The sequence below is a fragment of the Notechis scutatus genome, chromosome 2 (genome assembly GCF_049901735.1).
Source record: "Notechis scutatus isolate UNSWTSFEM ecotype Mainland chromosome 2, rNotScu1.2, whole genome shotgun sequence".
Taxonomy (NCBI): Eukaryota; Metazoa; Chordata; class Lepidosauria; order Squamata; family Elapidae; genus Notechis; species Notechis scutatus.
Genome location: NC_142010.1, coordinates 168,429,011 through 168,444,787, shown reverse-complemented (window position 1 = coordinate 168,444,787; position 15,777 = coordinate 168,429,011). Strand labels below are relative to the sequence as shown.

General features: G+C 35.4%; 1 protein-coding gene and 1 long non-coding RNA gene across 2 annotated transcripts in view; one reads left to right on the top strand and one right to left on the bottom strand.

Moving 5' to 3' along the window:
- The window catches only part of LOC148132397 (uncharacterized), a 105,047-nt gene that overhangs the window by 88,505 nt on the left and 765 nt on the right, over positions 1 to 15,777 (top strand). The window lies entirely within an intron of this gene.
- LOC113427857 (transient receptor potential cation channel subfamily V member 6-like) overlaps positions 2,102 to 15,777 on the bottom strand; it is a 29,218-nt gene continuing 15,542 nt past the window's right edge. Inside the window, exons 8-15 of the mRNA XM_026690398.2 lie at positions 13,992 to 14,204; positions 13,245 to 13,331; positions 11,857 to 11,933; positions 11,259 to 11,424; positions 10,584 to 10,650; positions 9,118 to 9,386; positions 5,601 to 5,707; positions 2,102 to 2,445 (exon numbers count right to left, since the gene is read on the bottom strand). Of these exons, the coding sequence (XP_026546183.1) occupies positions 2,175 to 2,445; positions 5,601 to 5,707; positions 9,118 to 9,386; positions 10,584 to 10,650; positions 11,259 to 11,424; positions 11,857 to 11,933; positions 13,245 to 13,331; positions 13,992 to 14,204 (1,257 nt within the window). The 3' untranslated portion in view covers positions 2,102 to 2,174. The remainder of the gene's footprint in view (positions 2,446 to 5,600; positions 5,708 to 9,117; positions 9,387 to 10,583; positions 10,651 to 11,258; positions 11,425 to 11,856; positions 11,934 to 13,244; positions 13,332 to 13,991; positions 14,205 to 15,777) is intronic.

Genomic DNA, 15,777 nt, shown 5'->3' with positions numbered 1-15,777 from the left:
AGCAGACTAGGTAACATCTTCAGTGCCTGTCCAATCATTTCTAATCCAAACCAATGTCCAATCTAATTCAAATCCTTGTCCAATTACTTGGAGAAACTAAGATCTGTGCCAGCTAGATAAATTACTAAACTATTAATAACCCCTAAGGAATTTAACTAATACTTCATTTGAGAGAATATGAAATCAGAATATTAAGACATAAAATGAAATTACCTTTCAAACTCCCTAAAGCATCATAGATCAGTTTTATACATGTGCAAATATGTATTTTCACAGACATACAGTGCAACATTCTACAAAGGAAATACATATAGCCATAACTAATAAAGACTAGTTCAGTTCATCACAGTGATCTGACAAATCTCCAACTTCAACTTGAAGAGGTAGCTTCTGAACTTCATCCTTGGATAAAAAAGTTCCTCCCTATTTCTTCTTTAGAAATCCTTCCCTCACCCCAAGTCTGTGAGTTCAGAGTTCAGAGAAGTTCCGAGGTGGCAGAGAGGCATCATCTGGGTTTGAAATCAATTTAAGTGGCATCCTCCCATCCAACATTTAATTGGTCCCTGAAGGTATGTCTAATAATGCACTCATAGCTTTCTTTTCTCAAGCTCAGCCAAGAGCAAGGTCATTAGTAGCAGGCAGAGTCCTTCAGGAACCCTTGGCCAGTGTGACAAACCTTAAAATACAGCTAGAAGTTCCTGAGTTGTCAGACATCTGTGCATAGAAAATGCATTTTCGTTATGGAATGAGAATCAAGCCAACTCATCCTTAAGGCCAGAGCCAAGTTCATGCAGTAGTACATCAAGCAGAAATCAGGCTGACAATGCCTGAAAACTGTCTGCATCATTTTTTAATGCTACATAGTTCAGGTCAATATACGAGGGCAACTGAAAGGCAAATATGACCAGCTAGAACCTTCTCTCATTGTTCCTGCTGCAAAGGAATTGGAGTAATTTTCCACTCAGTTGCTGGAAAGGCATAAGTTATTAATTTGCTTTAAGTGATTAAATATTGGCTTTTTCCTTCTGGAGTAAAGTTTGAAGTGGTAAGAAAGCTAGAGATAAATTAAAGCAGCACTTGCTTTGCTTCACTTTATATTTGGAAAGATGATCTTTTCAAGTTGGATCTGTAGGAAAGGCCAACTCTGAACCATCACTTTGGAAGTAGACTGCGAAAAGCCCTCTGAAACATTTCACTCAAATTAATTGCAGTTATTTTTGGCTGAGTAAAAATGTTTAGTATTACTTTGTATACTACTTTAAGCAAATCTTGATGTCTTCTTAGGGAAACACAATACTTTTGGGAAGTTCACCTACTAAGTTAGACTTAAAGTTAGGATTTTATTTAATTAGGGTTTTATTTTTAGATTTGCTCTAAGCAAAATTCTAGTCCTGTATAGTAGCAGGTCAAGAGTAGTAACAGGCTTGATTCCAAGCCAGCAAGAATAAACAGAGGAGGCTGTATATTAATACAATTAAGTTTGTAAACCTTTTCATTATTCCTCTCCCCAAGGGAAACTTTAGCGGAATTCAATTCAGCCAAGAAAAGAAATACTATCCTATTGACTACAAAAATTGTACCTGGGATAAAATTCCATGTCACCTATTTAACTTAAAGTGCACTGGAGTCCTATATAAAAAATAACAGCAACTTTTTTTCAATCTTTTGGTGGAACAATGGGAAAGCAATAAACTAATGCTCAACCTCTTTAAAAAGTTTCTGGAATAGCAACAGCAATAGCACTTAGACTTATATACCGCTTTATAGTGCTTTACAGCCCTCTCTAAGCGGTTTAGAGTCAGCATATTGCCCCCAACAATTTGGGTCCTCAATTTACCCATCTCGAAAAGATGGAAGGCTGAGTCAACCTTGAGCCTGGTGGTATTCGATCTGCCAAATTGCAGTAGTAGCAGCTTGCAGTACTGCACAGTAGCAGCTTGCAGTACTGCACTGCGCCACCGAATGCTAGAAGTTAGCTGGTTTATCTTTTTTCTTGTTTTAATCTAAATTTTTGGCAGAGTTGGTCGTTTAGAGAACAAGGAAAAAGATGAACTTAGGAAGATTGAAGTCATCCTGAATCCTGATATTACTGCCCCCAGATCCCACCAACTACTGCAGAATTTGTGAAGCAGCACAAAGCACCAGTAAATGTGACCAGTTATTCAAGAGGCATATCAGAGGTGATAGATCTCTTCTTCCAAAGCATGATTTACTTCCCCATCAAGGTGGCTGAAGGTATTGTTCCGCAGGATTTGCCAACCACGGTGGAAGCTACTTTGAGTATTACTTCGTGAGACCGATGGAGATGTTTCTTTCTTGATTTGGAAAGGTTTGGGTTGGTATAGTTTCCCAGAATCCTTATCAAAATCCTCTTTGTCTTGGTTTTTAAATGCCTCTGCATAACGTAACATCTTGTGCTTGCTGATATCCAGACGCTCTTCCACCCTGTGAAAAAGAGAGCAAATAAAAGTAATGACTTATTTATTTTAGAGACCACCCAATTCGAGATGAACCTGGGTGGCTTATTTAAAAAATCCTAAAAGAACACATGCTACACTCCTCACACTAAAAGCATCATGAAACTGGCTTCCGTTGCTCTACCGTCGTGGTCGCAGAGGAATCCGCGATTGTGCGCAGTTTCGCTCCGAGCTCACTTGTTGGAGGGTCCCAATTGGGACTGGAACCACCCTGGAGGGATGGTGAAGAAAGAGGGAATCGCTTGGAGGGTTGAGGGGAGCCACATCTCCCTTCCCTGACAGGATAAACCCCCTCTGAAGACAAGTTGCAGCGGTGGTCAAAAATGGCCACCACAAAGACGGGAAACTAAGACTGTGCTGGAGAGGTACAGTTGTGAGCAGAGTGTGAATCAGACTAAACATATGGATATTAAGGTACCCTGGAATTAAGGAATAAAGAACTATTTTGTGAAAGTATGTAGAAGCAGCGACCAGAGAGAGAAAGAAGAAAATTGGAACTCATAAAACTGGCTTTGAATATTGAAAGAATTAATTTGGAGGTGAAAATTTAGAGGAACATATTTGAACACAAAAGGCTTGGAATTTAAATTGGATAATTATTGGATTTTTGGTACTAAATAGGCATATGTAAATGCTGGAATTGAATGTGTTGAAAAGAAATAATAGCTAATAATTGGAATTAGCAAAATTAACAAAAGCTTTATATATATATAAAAAAGGAAAGAGTGCAACGTGGAAACAGAATTGAGAGCGCCACCTAATGGTACAGGAAAAAAATCAGTGACTTTTTGAAAAGTGTTTGGTCTTTTTAAAATTGACTTGGAACTTAAAAAGAAAATAAGAGGAACTCCATTATAATAAAACAAAAACCCTGAAAAACCCTGAAAAGTGAAATACTAGAATATTACAAAGGGGAAGATATCTGAAGAAATTGCTTTGGAACTATCCGGTGACTTTGGGAAAAACCAATAAAAGGAACCTGGAAACAAAGACTAATGGACATTGATTGTTGAAATTAAATATAAAAGATGCTGGTTGAAACAGCTTACTGGACATTTTGATTGTATAATTATCAAGGAAATGGGGGGGAGCAGCCTAAAAATGGGAGAACTATTTGTGGAAATGAGATTGGATCTACGAGATATGAAAGAAATGATGAAAGTAAGCCTGGAAATGTGCAGCAATATATTGCAAAAATTAGAAATGGTGACTCAGTTTGAAGAAGAACAAAGAGAACCAGAAGGGGAGGAGTTAAATAAAGAGGAAACCAGTCTTGAAGATCAAATGGAATGACGACCATTTAAACAGGGGGGAAAAAGAATTAAAGCTAAAAATTTGTGGTTTGATGTAATAATGAAATGGGGAATGGTTCGGAAAGTTAAAGGGAAAAAGCAGAAGAGAGGGGGGGGATAAAATAAATGATTGGAATGAGAAATGGAGGGAAATAATAATGGGGAAAAGGAGAATTGAGAAAGGACCAGAAAAGAAAGAGAAACAGGAAGCAAATAAGAATGAAAAGAAATTACATAGTTAGAAGGGTGAGAGATAATGGGTAAAAGAATAATAGGGAAGAAGATTCTGCAAGGTATATATAAGAATAAGGAATTGAAGGAAAGATCTTTATAATTAATTGAATAGATTAATATTTTACTATAGATGATTTACAAGGTGATTGAAAGAAAGAATACTATGCGGAATCTGACTTAAAATATATGTATATGTGATATGTAGTAGACAGGAGAATATTGTTATTAATGCAGAGTGAGGTAATTATAATGAATTAAAAGGAATAAACGGAGGAAAGCATAAGGCAAACAGGTGGTAAGCTTGAATTGACAACTAATTGACAATTTTTTAACTAAGAATGAGGATGGAATTATTGAATAATAAATGAAATAACATGTGATAAAATTGCAAATGTGACAGATAAAAGTAATATGTGTAATGAATATAGAAAAGAAATAAGAATCCTAGATAATATTGTAAAGCAAGATATGAGAATATTTTAAGAAAAATGAATTAAGTTAAATTATGAACTGAAATTTGATAAGTTTAATGAATATATTTAGGAATATTTAAAAGAAAATAGAAAAAGTAATAATGTGAGATGAATTTGAATAAGAAAGATGGATATGTAACTATAGTCATGTTTGTACTGAAATGTGGAACCACACTGCTTGCCCAAAAAGATTATACACACACACACACAAAAAAAAAAAAAGAAGAAGAAGAAATTGAATAAGGAATTATTATGTATGTTTAAATAATATGGTGATTGGCATAAGAAGGAGGTATTGGAATGTTGAATAATTAACTAATGAAGGATTATAAATTATTACAAATATGTGCATCAATATTAGAATTTTATATATATATAAGTATGATGAATGTAAGGGATGTGATTGTTATTTCTGTTTGCACCAAAATGTAGGATGATTAGGTGCAACACTTGATTATTGTATAATAAATAAAAACTTGATTTTAAAAAAATAAAAATAAAAGCATCATGAAACTAACATGTCAGGTTTAGCCAAGCTCCCTTCATTATGAAAACAAGTTAAAGGCCAGAACTAATCAATCTAACTTTCCAACAAGCAGATTCCAGATTCTGATGCCATTGATAAAGCTCTCTTATTGTCCAGCTCTCAATATTTTGAACCACAAAAATGCTGGTTTGAACCTAGGACCCAGTTTTGATAGCATGGGAATGGATGTACACCTAACTGTAGGGCATGTAAATCTGGACTTTGTAATGGTTAGGCAACTTGAATCCCGCAAAGTAGAAAGCAGTAATAGAAGTATTGGACATGGTTTGTATTATTATCCTCTGACTTCACATTTGAGTGCCAATCTCAAATTCTGCCCTTAGTTAGAAAACATAATTTCCAGATTGAGATTCAGTCACTGATATTTCCAAATAAAAAACAAAAAGCCTTTTTTTTAAAAAAAAAAGCTGGATATCAATTTAGCCTGAATTAAACAGACTAGTGTTTTGTATCTGCTTGGTATAAACAGCTTTTTATGTTCTTATTCCCAAATGCCTAGATATATTTTAACTAATTTTATTAACTATATTGGACACTATTCCTGTAGGCAATATACAGTTAGGTAAAAGGAGTTCACCTGAGAAACCACTTGTCTCCTAACCCATACTCTTGGCCACAAATGCCAGACCGAGGCCAAAGACATCGTGGGAGTTTCCGTTCAAGCATGACTGTAGTAGCAACAACCTGTATGAAAGCAAACAGATCAGTTCAATCCTGCCACAAAACCAGGCAAAATTTTGTATTCAAAAATAAAATAGAAAGTGGTTCAAATAATTCATTAAGTTTAATTTATTAGAATTAAGTTAAGTGGAACCAAAGAGGGGGGGGGAATCATACAAATGGGACCAGACACAAAATCAAAAGCAACCATCTGTTTTACAGTGCAATTTTCTGCTAAAATTAGAAACAGACAAGTACTTAAGATGATTCAAGTGATATTTGGGAGTCTTGATCATCATCTGGCTAGGTGACTTTTTTCATGCTCTATAAAGCGCCAGCCTCTGGGTCAATCTTGAGGCAGCAACAGGTCCAGAATGTGGCAATAAGATTTGGTGGGCAGTCCATCCTTGCACAAAACATCTCTCCTTTAATGTTCAAATGGGCTCAGTTCAAAATATTGATAAATGACCTACAGAGTCTTATCTGTGTAGCTCTAAGTCTTATCAGGCACTGCTTTTTCTGAATTAAATCCACCCGTCCTGTGGGAATCTCTCAGCGAGGGCTGGAGTTAGGGGACATGGACAAGAAGGCAATTCTACATCCCCAGAAGTTGGTAAAGCTTTCTCCCCTATAGGATTTTTAAGATGACAAGAGATGGTGCATTTTACTACTACTTCAACTGTGCTAAATGCTAATGGTGTTGAGAGTCTTTTGATTTGGTAGGGAATACAACTGTTTTAAAAAAATAACGAATTCTCCACTATGGTGGGAGGCTTCATGTGAATATAAACAATTCAGCTTTTGTAAATGAAAGCTGAGTTTTGAAGGAAATACCCATAATACAATCTGCACACTGCCTCACAATACATTTCTCAGCAGGTAGAGCCAGGTGCACTTAGCTAATGGGGCTCCTTCCACTTCACAATCCACTTCACAATGTTCAGTGGCAAATGTGATTATGCTTGAATTAGTTTTCTATTATCGCTGTGAAGTAGCTCTGTCTTTGTACTCTTCATATAAACAAACAGTTAAGATTTGTTTAATTTTACAAGCACTGAATAAATAGTGGTATTCAGTTAAAACCACAAGCTAGCAAGTTATGTAAAATAAAGTTTCATATATAAGTATTCTCACTGACATAATCAGATTGTAGGCACGTGATTTCAAACTGTTCAGATTTCAGCTCAACAGCCATAGGCAAGAACATCCTGAACATAAAGTAATCCTTTTGTGTGTTCCAGACTAACAAGATATCCCATGTTTTGAAATTTCATCTCAAGTGAAAGAATGTTCTGTGATTGATTAGCTTCTTTTTAAAAAATCCTCCAAACCAAGACATCTGATAAGCTAATACAGCAAAGACTGCATCCCTGTTGTCTTTTTTTAGAACTGGTTGAGGAGGGAAAGGGAGAAGTGAGGGAGAATTAGGTGGGCAATATTCTGAGATTAAGTTACAGTACATTTTATCCTATAGGAAAATTAATTGATTGTTGGTAATAGAATGTTATTGCTCTGAATTGTATTAGCATGTACACTGTGCTACTGTACTCTTGGGCTATCAGGTTGTCAAATGGAAAAGTAGGTTGCCTTGATTTTTAAGATGTACAGTGGTGACCAAAGGCAAAATTACATACATACATACATACATCGGGCTTCTGTATTGTGTTCATCTGTGAGTCAGAGTTTCACAGCTGTTTCTTCTGACTCACAGATGAACACAATACAGAAGCCTGATGATGGCAGATGAGATTCTGCCGAAACGTTGCTACAACTTTAAAAGCACAACTATAATGACATGGGAAAATACCCGAACAAAGCTGAATACCATACATGTAAGTACCCGCAAAAACTTAAGAAAACACACACACACACACACACACACACATATAATAAAAATATTACTCATATGCATTAGGTAGATTCATTCATTCATTCATTCATTCTCTCTCTCCCCTCCCTCCCTCCGTGTGTACTCATTGAAATATGTTTTTCTTTTGTTAATGTAGTTCAAAGGCTATGCTGAGATTAATCTATTGCTCTTGCTTCCTTTCTTGAATAATTTCTGTGACTGTTTGTGCAAAGATGGTCACAGCCTTCACAATCATGCTTAATAAGTGATTCTGTTATGTACTATGAGAGTTGTTTTTATATATTAAGTGGCCAATTTTTCTGTAGCCTTGATGATAGGCACTCAGCATGAATTACTATGCTGTCTAAACGTGTGTTCCCAGGATGAAAAATGTGGGGTAGAAGAGCTTGCTTTGAGTTTCTTTTAAAAAATGTTTCATCTTCTCACGCTCAAAACAATTTCTCCTCTTTCACGCATAGACAAGAAATCAAATGATTTTCTAGCATAAAATAATATTTAGAAGACAACCTAATTTTGGGGGGAGGGAGGGGGAGGAGGAGGAAGATAGATTAAACTTTATTTGCTGGATACTTAATTAATCTGTAACAGAAAAGAATTTGACTGACAGAGCATGCTACCACATGAAGTGGCGTTTACAGATTGTACAACATGGACACAGCATTACTGTATCAGCAGGAATGAGAAAAGGTATATGGGGGAATAATCACAGTTGTTTCTTTATTCTAAGTACCTTTCAAATGGTTATATCTTAATTTTAGCTTTAACTATTCAAAAATAATTTCAACATTACATTGTGTTATTATGAACAATTTGAAAAGACTTTTCAGCTATTAAAAACTACACATTACCCATAAGCAAAAGGGAAATGGATTTGAATGTAATATAATATGTTTGCACAAAAGTGAGTTCCACCATGTTTGTTGTGAGCTCAATGTTTTGCACAGGTTGCATGCTTCATTCTAGAAACTAATTGTGAGGTTTTTAGATTGTCTCTGGACTCAGTTCTTTCCACATGAGTACATTGTCACTTCTTCCCTCACTAGCCATGCATGGTGGATCTGAATCCTTACATTTTTCATTCATATCTACAAGCCTGTATGTTGAAAAGTATACATTCATTTAGTGAATTGGAATTCATTCATTAAATGAATTAAAATTCCAGATTAATTTAGCAGCTAAGTGTGATGATGGTATTATCAATAGTGGAAAATAAAATATTTAGAAAGAGTTAACATTATATTAGCTCCCAGCTAATAGTAGTGGCATCCATAACACAACTTTGCAGTATAAGAGCATATCAATATTATAATTTTACCTTAACATAGACTAGTTTATTTAATTGTTATGATTTCTTCAAAATATACTATACTGGAAAATTATAAAATATAATTCTGGGACACCCCAGTACCCTTTAGAGTCACAGACACCAGAAATGCTTCATTGGGAGCCATAGCAAGTAAATCATTTGTAAAGTAGTCTAAATTTCTACTGCAGACATGTCCAAAGCAGCAAAAATAGATAACTTCTCAATAGATTGAACTGCACTGCATGCCTATAATCTCACCTGTGCTCGCCAAAGCTCATCTCGTTCATTGGCTACTCGCCAATGAGTGTCACCCATCATAGCAATGAGCAGGTTGAGCATGAGCAAAGCAGCAATGATAGCAAAAGCAGCATACACCACACAGAACATGAATGGCAGATCCACATCATAGTTGGCTGGTCCATCTATGATGGTAAGGAAGAGCTCAAACGTACTGAAGAGAGACATGGGGTAATTATAGAATTGTCCCAGATTGCTTGGATTTTCTGTCTGAAAGATGATGTAGAAAGCTGTTGATGAAACAAAAATGAGCAGTCAGCTACATATACATCCTATATACACTCACACACACACAACCAGATAATCTTCATCTTACACTATTCCTTTCAACTACTCTGCCACAAGAATCTTAAATCCTTATCTACCTTTCTGCTGATGTTTTCTCTGTGAGTTACTTGTCCTGAAGGTTAATAGCCTCTCTTAATTCTCATGAAAATTCTAAGGCCGGCATGTAAATTCTTTTCTTCTCTTCCATAACTTGAATAACTAGATGCTGATATTCAATGCTGTGGAAGTCCCACAAAAGCAGATGAGAGGCAAGCAATTTTAAACATGTGGTATGCAGGTATGGATGAAAAGGAGCAAAATCTATCATTAGGTGTGTTCGGTAGGGAACAATGTGCAATAGTACATTTCAAAAAATATATATAGAGAGAAGCCAGGATAACAGAAGGCTCAGGGTAAATCACCATTTAAAATAATGGCTTTTAAACTTTGTATCTTAAGAACATTCTGTTCTTAAAAGGTTGCACAATAAGAAACCTCAGTACATTTCCTATAGAATTCCCAAACATAAAAATCATGCTAGATTAGAGCAAAGGACTTGTTCTTCTCAGTTTTAACAATGGCCATCAAAAGACTGACAATTTTTTCTGCTATTTTATTCCTCCATTTCTTCCACTAATATTTAGGAGCACGTTGACCCCAAATTTTAACACATTTTGGATGAATCCCTTTTAAAAATGGCCACCAACAGACTGATAACAATATTTCCTGCTATTTATTCCTCCATTTCTTCCACTAATTTGGAGCCTCCCACTCCAAATTATAATGCATTTTATTCAGACACCAGTCAATATTGCTAAGCTGGTATACTGATCATATTCACTGAACATATGTCCAGCACTTCCACATGCATGACAGTGAAAACTCAGCATTGAATATCAAATATTTTAAGTTTTACATTGCATTATCTGCTAATATTGATTTTTTGCACACTTTGAAATTCCATAAAATTCCAGGGTTCTTATGAAAACCATTACTATTACAAAAACATGGATACAATTTAAAAAACTGGAAATATAGAGGAATTTTTTTTTCCACTGGAGAAATGATGAATAGCATAAGAACATTAACAGTTTCTCAGACTGCATATTCAAAGAATACTGAGATAATCTTGGAAGTTCACATCTTTCTTTAGAGCTCACCTGAGGCAAAGCCAAATATGACAACAGCCATTAGCCCACAAAAACGTATAAGGTCACCAAATATCATCTGTAGAGAAGATAAAACAACAATGTTATTTTGTTTAACTTTTCTCCAACTCTACTGTTCCCAACCCACTATTGTCTGATCTTTAAATTCTCAGTTCCAATTATTAGAAAAGGTGTACTTCTGAGATAAATTCAGTAGTTCTCAATTTACAACCAGTCACTTAACAACTATTCAAAATTACACTGGACACACCCAAAAGCTACTTACAACCCATTTTTGAAGTTACAACATCCACACACACCCTTGCAGTCATGTGATTGCGTTTTGGCTGCTTAGCAACCAGCTCAGCTTTACAGCCATTTGCAGCATTCCTTGCCATTGTGACAGAAATTGTGACATTTCTAGCCAGTTTCTGGCATTGACTTCCAGTTTCTGACAAAAACAAACACACAAACCACCCACTGGGAAAAATTGATTGATTTAATCACTGCGGCGTTTCCTTAACAACTATCAAACAAACTATTGCAAAATTGATTCAGTCATGCAACGCCTTGACTTATGACTGCATTGCAACCATTAATTGTAGGCTCACTTATAGTTGTAAGTTAAGGACCACCTGTGGAATTCTTCTTCAGTTTGACTTCAGTTTTTAGCTTTACTTTCCTTACCTTCTGTATCATGATGGTGAAAGGCCCAAGCATCTGAAATCCTCGTGCAAAGTACATGACATTGCACCAGCCCAACACCAGGGCAAAGGACATGGGGGCCACTTCTCCTTCTGTGCTGGTGAGTCGCATTACCATGGTTATCAGGATCACACAGGCATATGTGATGCTGTAAATGGTAAATATAACTAAGTAAGAATGAGTAATTAATTAATTAATACAACCTAAAATTAATTGAGATAGAATTGAGCCCTAAACGGACAATACATGTAAATATATGCTCATGTGCATTCATAGAGAGTCTCTTTTTCCCCTTTTGCTGGAACAAGGCATTTCTTGTGAAAAATTGTTTGTTGTCCATTTTAATGTGCCTCACGTTGAAACATTTGAGGAATTTCAAATTTTTCAGGAAATTCAGCAGTCAACTCAAACAGATGTTAAGAACTTAAACAGATGTTAAGAGACACAAATTTGAAAAGAAAGAAATCTGGATTTGAAGCGGATAGAAAAAGAAGAGAAAAATGGTGAAAGGAAAATTACAATGGCAGAGTATATATAAGAAAAAAAAGAGTATTTGAGTTTTGGAACTGTAGAGTCTCACATTATTATGTGAAAAGGTCCTCCCAGGATAGTTTGTCCAAAGTACTTTGTGGCTCCAACTCTTAGAATATCTGGAATCTATAAAAAAATGAAATATATATCAAAAGTTTATAATCAACTGAGGACTGAAATCACCAATATGTCAAGTCTACCTCTAGAAATTGCTTCAACAGTATAGAGGTCAGAACATATTTTGTGCCCGGGTCAAGGAAAAAATAGAGAAAAACAAGCCATTATGAGGACAATGCCACAACAACAACAATTCCTCGATTTATGATTGAGCCCAATTATGACAATTGAGCCCAACATTTCTGTTGTTAAGTTAATTTTGCCCCATCTTACGACCTTCCTTGCCATAGTTGTTAAATGAATCACTGATAAGTTAGTAACCCAGTTGTTAACTGAATCTGGCTTCCCCATTGGCTTTGCTCATCAGAAGCTCGTCAAAGATGATCACATATGACCCTGGGCCGTAGCAACAGTCATAACTATGAACCAGTTTCAAGCATCTGAATTTTGATCACATGATCATGAGGAACGCTGCAAAAGTTGTAACTGTAAAAAAGTTCGTAAGTCACATTATTCAGTGCCACTGTAACTTTGAATGGTCACTAAACGAACTGTTATAAGTCAAGGGCTACCTGAACCTGACATGATTTTATAAAGGGAAACCTATACACTACAACAATCGGCAATCAAAAATGTCACCTCCTTTTAACTAGTTAGCAACACTTTGATAAGTCAGCGATCTAAACCACTTCGTGTTAAGAGTAGCAATTTTGCAGAATACAGACATTCATTTTTTTTTTTAATATTGGTAATTAAACAAGCAAAAGGTGAAAAGATGTTAAAATGCTCCAAACAGGGTACAATTTAAAACAGGGCCCCCAAACTTGGCAACTTTAAGTCTCGTGGACTTCAACTCCCAGAATAGCTGTCTGGAGAATTCTGGGAGTTGAAGTCCATAAGTTTTAAAGTTGTTAAGTCTGGAGACCTCTGATTAAAAATATAAAATACCTTAAGCCTGTAACATTCAGTAAGACAGTGATTTTAAAAAATGAATTCAAATCGTTAATATTGATCAATTATTTTATTACAGCATATGCAGGTCCTGCTAACAATTACCGGCTGTATTCATCCACAATCAGTTCATCTATAATTACTTAATTTCCAAAACAAAAATTAATTCTGGATACTTCCCAACAAGAAAGTCAGAAGTACAGGTGGCATATGGAGCATCATGTTTTTGAAGACACTTATATTGATTCCAGATAACATAGGATTGCTTAGGTATACAGGGTCTCTCCAATGGCAGATAGAACTGCCAATCTGATGTTGGTATACTTCAATGAAGATCAGTTTAATAGAACTTTATTCTTTCGTCCTTACCTCTAGGAGTAAAATTGCCATGGCTCCAATCACTGTAATTAACTCTCCCACAAGCCTGAGTTGATCCTCATAGGTCAGATATGATTCCTAAAAACAGGAAAGTATCCTGATTAAGGAAATGATGAAAAACCTGGAACTGGTATCATCAAGACATTTAATTAATGTAGTGTAGTTTAGTTTAATTACTTCTCTTTTGGCAACATTGATTTGATAAGTGAAATTGTGATTGGAAAGATGAACCAAAAGGTGACCTTGCACAAGTAACATGCATTACCCCACCTTCAAATCTTTCCTGAACACAGGAAACCAAAATACTGTAGGCCAGTGAAAGAAAGAAAGCTACCTTGCTTTTACAGCAGGGAGTGTTGTAAATTAATGCTAATTTCCATTTACAGGCTAAAGAGATACAGTTGAATACCAGGAAACATCTTTCATTTTTTAATCTTCCATCTAAGAAATGTGGAGTATTTGTCTTTGGATCAGGTAAGAACGACTCATTTGAGAAAAGCTACGGAAAGCCAGAGCCTTGCTGGCAAATTCAGTGAATTTTTTTTCCTTATCTTTAAACTGTTCTCACAATTGTGGTAGTCGTTTTCTTCATGGCCGCTTGGGAGCATTTTCAAAGGGTTTTTACAAAGTTTAAAACTTTATTTAACTTTGTTGATTCTTCTGTGCTACATTTTGAAGACAGTTATTTTACAATTTGCCTAGATTCACAGAGAAACTTGTAGTTATGCACCAATATACCTCCAATGTTTTCTGCACAATGATGGTGTTATCCCGCGCATTCGTGTGATTATCTGAGCGATTTTTCAGTGGTCTATAAACGCAGCACATGGTGAAGCAAATCATATAGAGGACATAAAACAGAGCCAGGAAACAGAAATAAGGACGCCCGTATGTGTTCCACTTCAGGTTCACAAGTTCCTTCACAGGAGTAATATCTAGGATACGGCGAGCCTGGAAAGAAGAGGCAAGGGGGAAAAAAAACCCTGGGAATTAACTCTAAAAGTCCCATATTTCAAAAAATCAGCCACTGGTGTGGTCCTAATAATATATTTATTATTTATCTTAATTTTATATATTGGGCACACTTATATACCTTCTTTCACAAAGAACTGCAAGGCAGTATTCCAAGAAAAAAAGAAAATATTAAAAACAGGAGAAAGACATTTGAACTTTCGAAAGAAAGAGTATTCCTTAATTGGAGAGCAGTTGGGGGAGAGCTCTTCATGCACTCCTGGGAAAACTTTCCAAAGGCCTCTACTGCAGATCTTAAAAGAGTTCAGCAGATTCATAACAAGTCATGCAGTTCTAAATATATTTTGAATTAAATCCTCAAACCACTGGCAATCAATGGGTGTCTTTTAAATGAGAAGAACATAATCATCATTGAACAAATGCACAAATTGTCATTCTAATTCTTTTCATGCTGAACTAAAGTCTTTAAAGAAAGTTAAGTTCTTTGAAAATATTTGATTTCCAAAGGTGTGAATGCAAGAGCTAAATTAAATTATTGAATTATTATATCAATTACTGGGATTATGGAATGGGAAGCTTCTACAGTATGTGGGACTTTCTTAGTTTGCTGTCCTTTAGCCATGGATTGAGGGCTTTTTGCCATGAATTTAATTGATGACTTACCTTAGTTGGACTATCCTTTTCCTTACATAATCCTTCCCAATACTTAATATGAACACTTTAATCCTATCTGCAAGTTACCCTAAGTACACATAATGGTTATGGTTCATATTTTGTCCCTTCTGCCTGGCATCTAGCACTTTGCATATGCATATTAAATATATATACAAAAAGTGCTATATTTAATAATATATTTTGCAAAATTCCGCACATTAGTATTTAGACAATATACTATGTCAGTATATGCTAGAAAATGATCCATATCATGAAAACGCATGTCTTCGGAATTGAAAGTAATCTCTAGATCATATTCTTATTATATCATTCTGTAAATGAATAAGAAATTGATTAAAGGTTCAATGGTTTAGTCCTTTTAGCTAGTTTTGTGCTTGATTCTTTTTAAAAGCAAACTCTCCTGCAGTTTATCCAAATATTACTTTACTGACATTTATCAGTGTTTTCCAATGAGTGTACCCATCAATAGCTTTGTATTGGATTGATCTGTCACTTCAATTGACTATCGTATAGTTGAGAACTCAGCAATAATTTATACAGTATATTTATGAATTAAGCAGCCCTTTGTCATATACCCAATCTAGCAAATTGGTGTTACCTTTGAAAACTTTTTTTAACATAGATGATTTGATTTGCAAAGATACCACACTTTTTCAGCAGGTATGTTCCTACTGAAGCACAGTTTGTTATACGTTCCTCATTCATCAGGCGCTCTCACTATTTTATTTAAGTTAATATGTATTTTAAGGTCTCTCCCTCTCATATATTTTCAAATCAACTGCTTGACTATATGTTACATTGATAAGCCAATGATAAACAAGGGAAGTTTTAAAAAAGAATTGAGTACTTTATTTGATCAAGTGTAGTTAGACACACA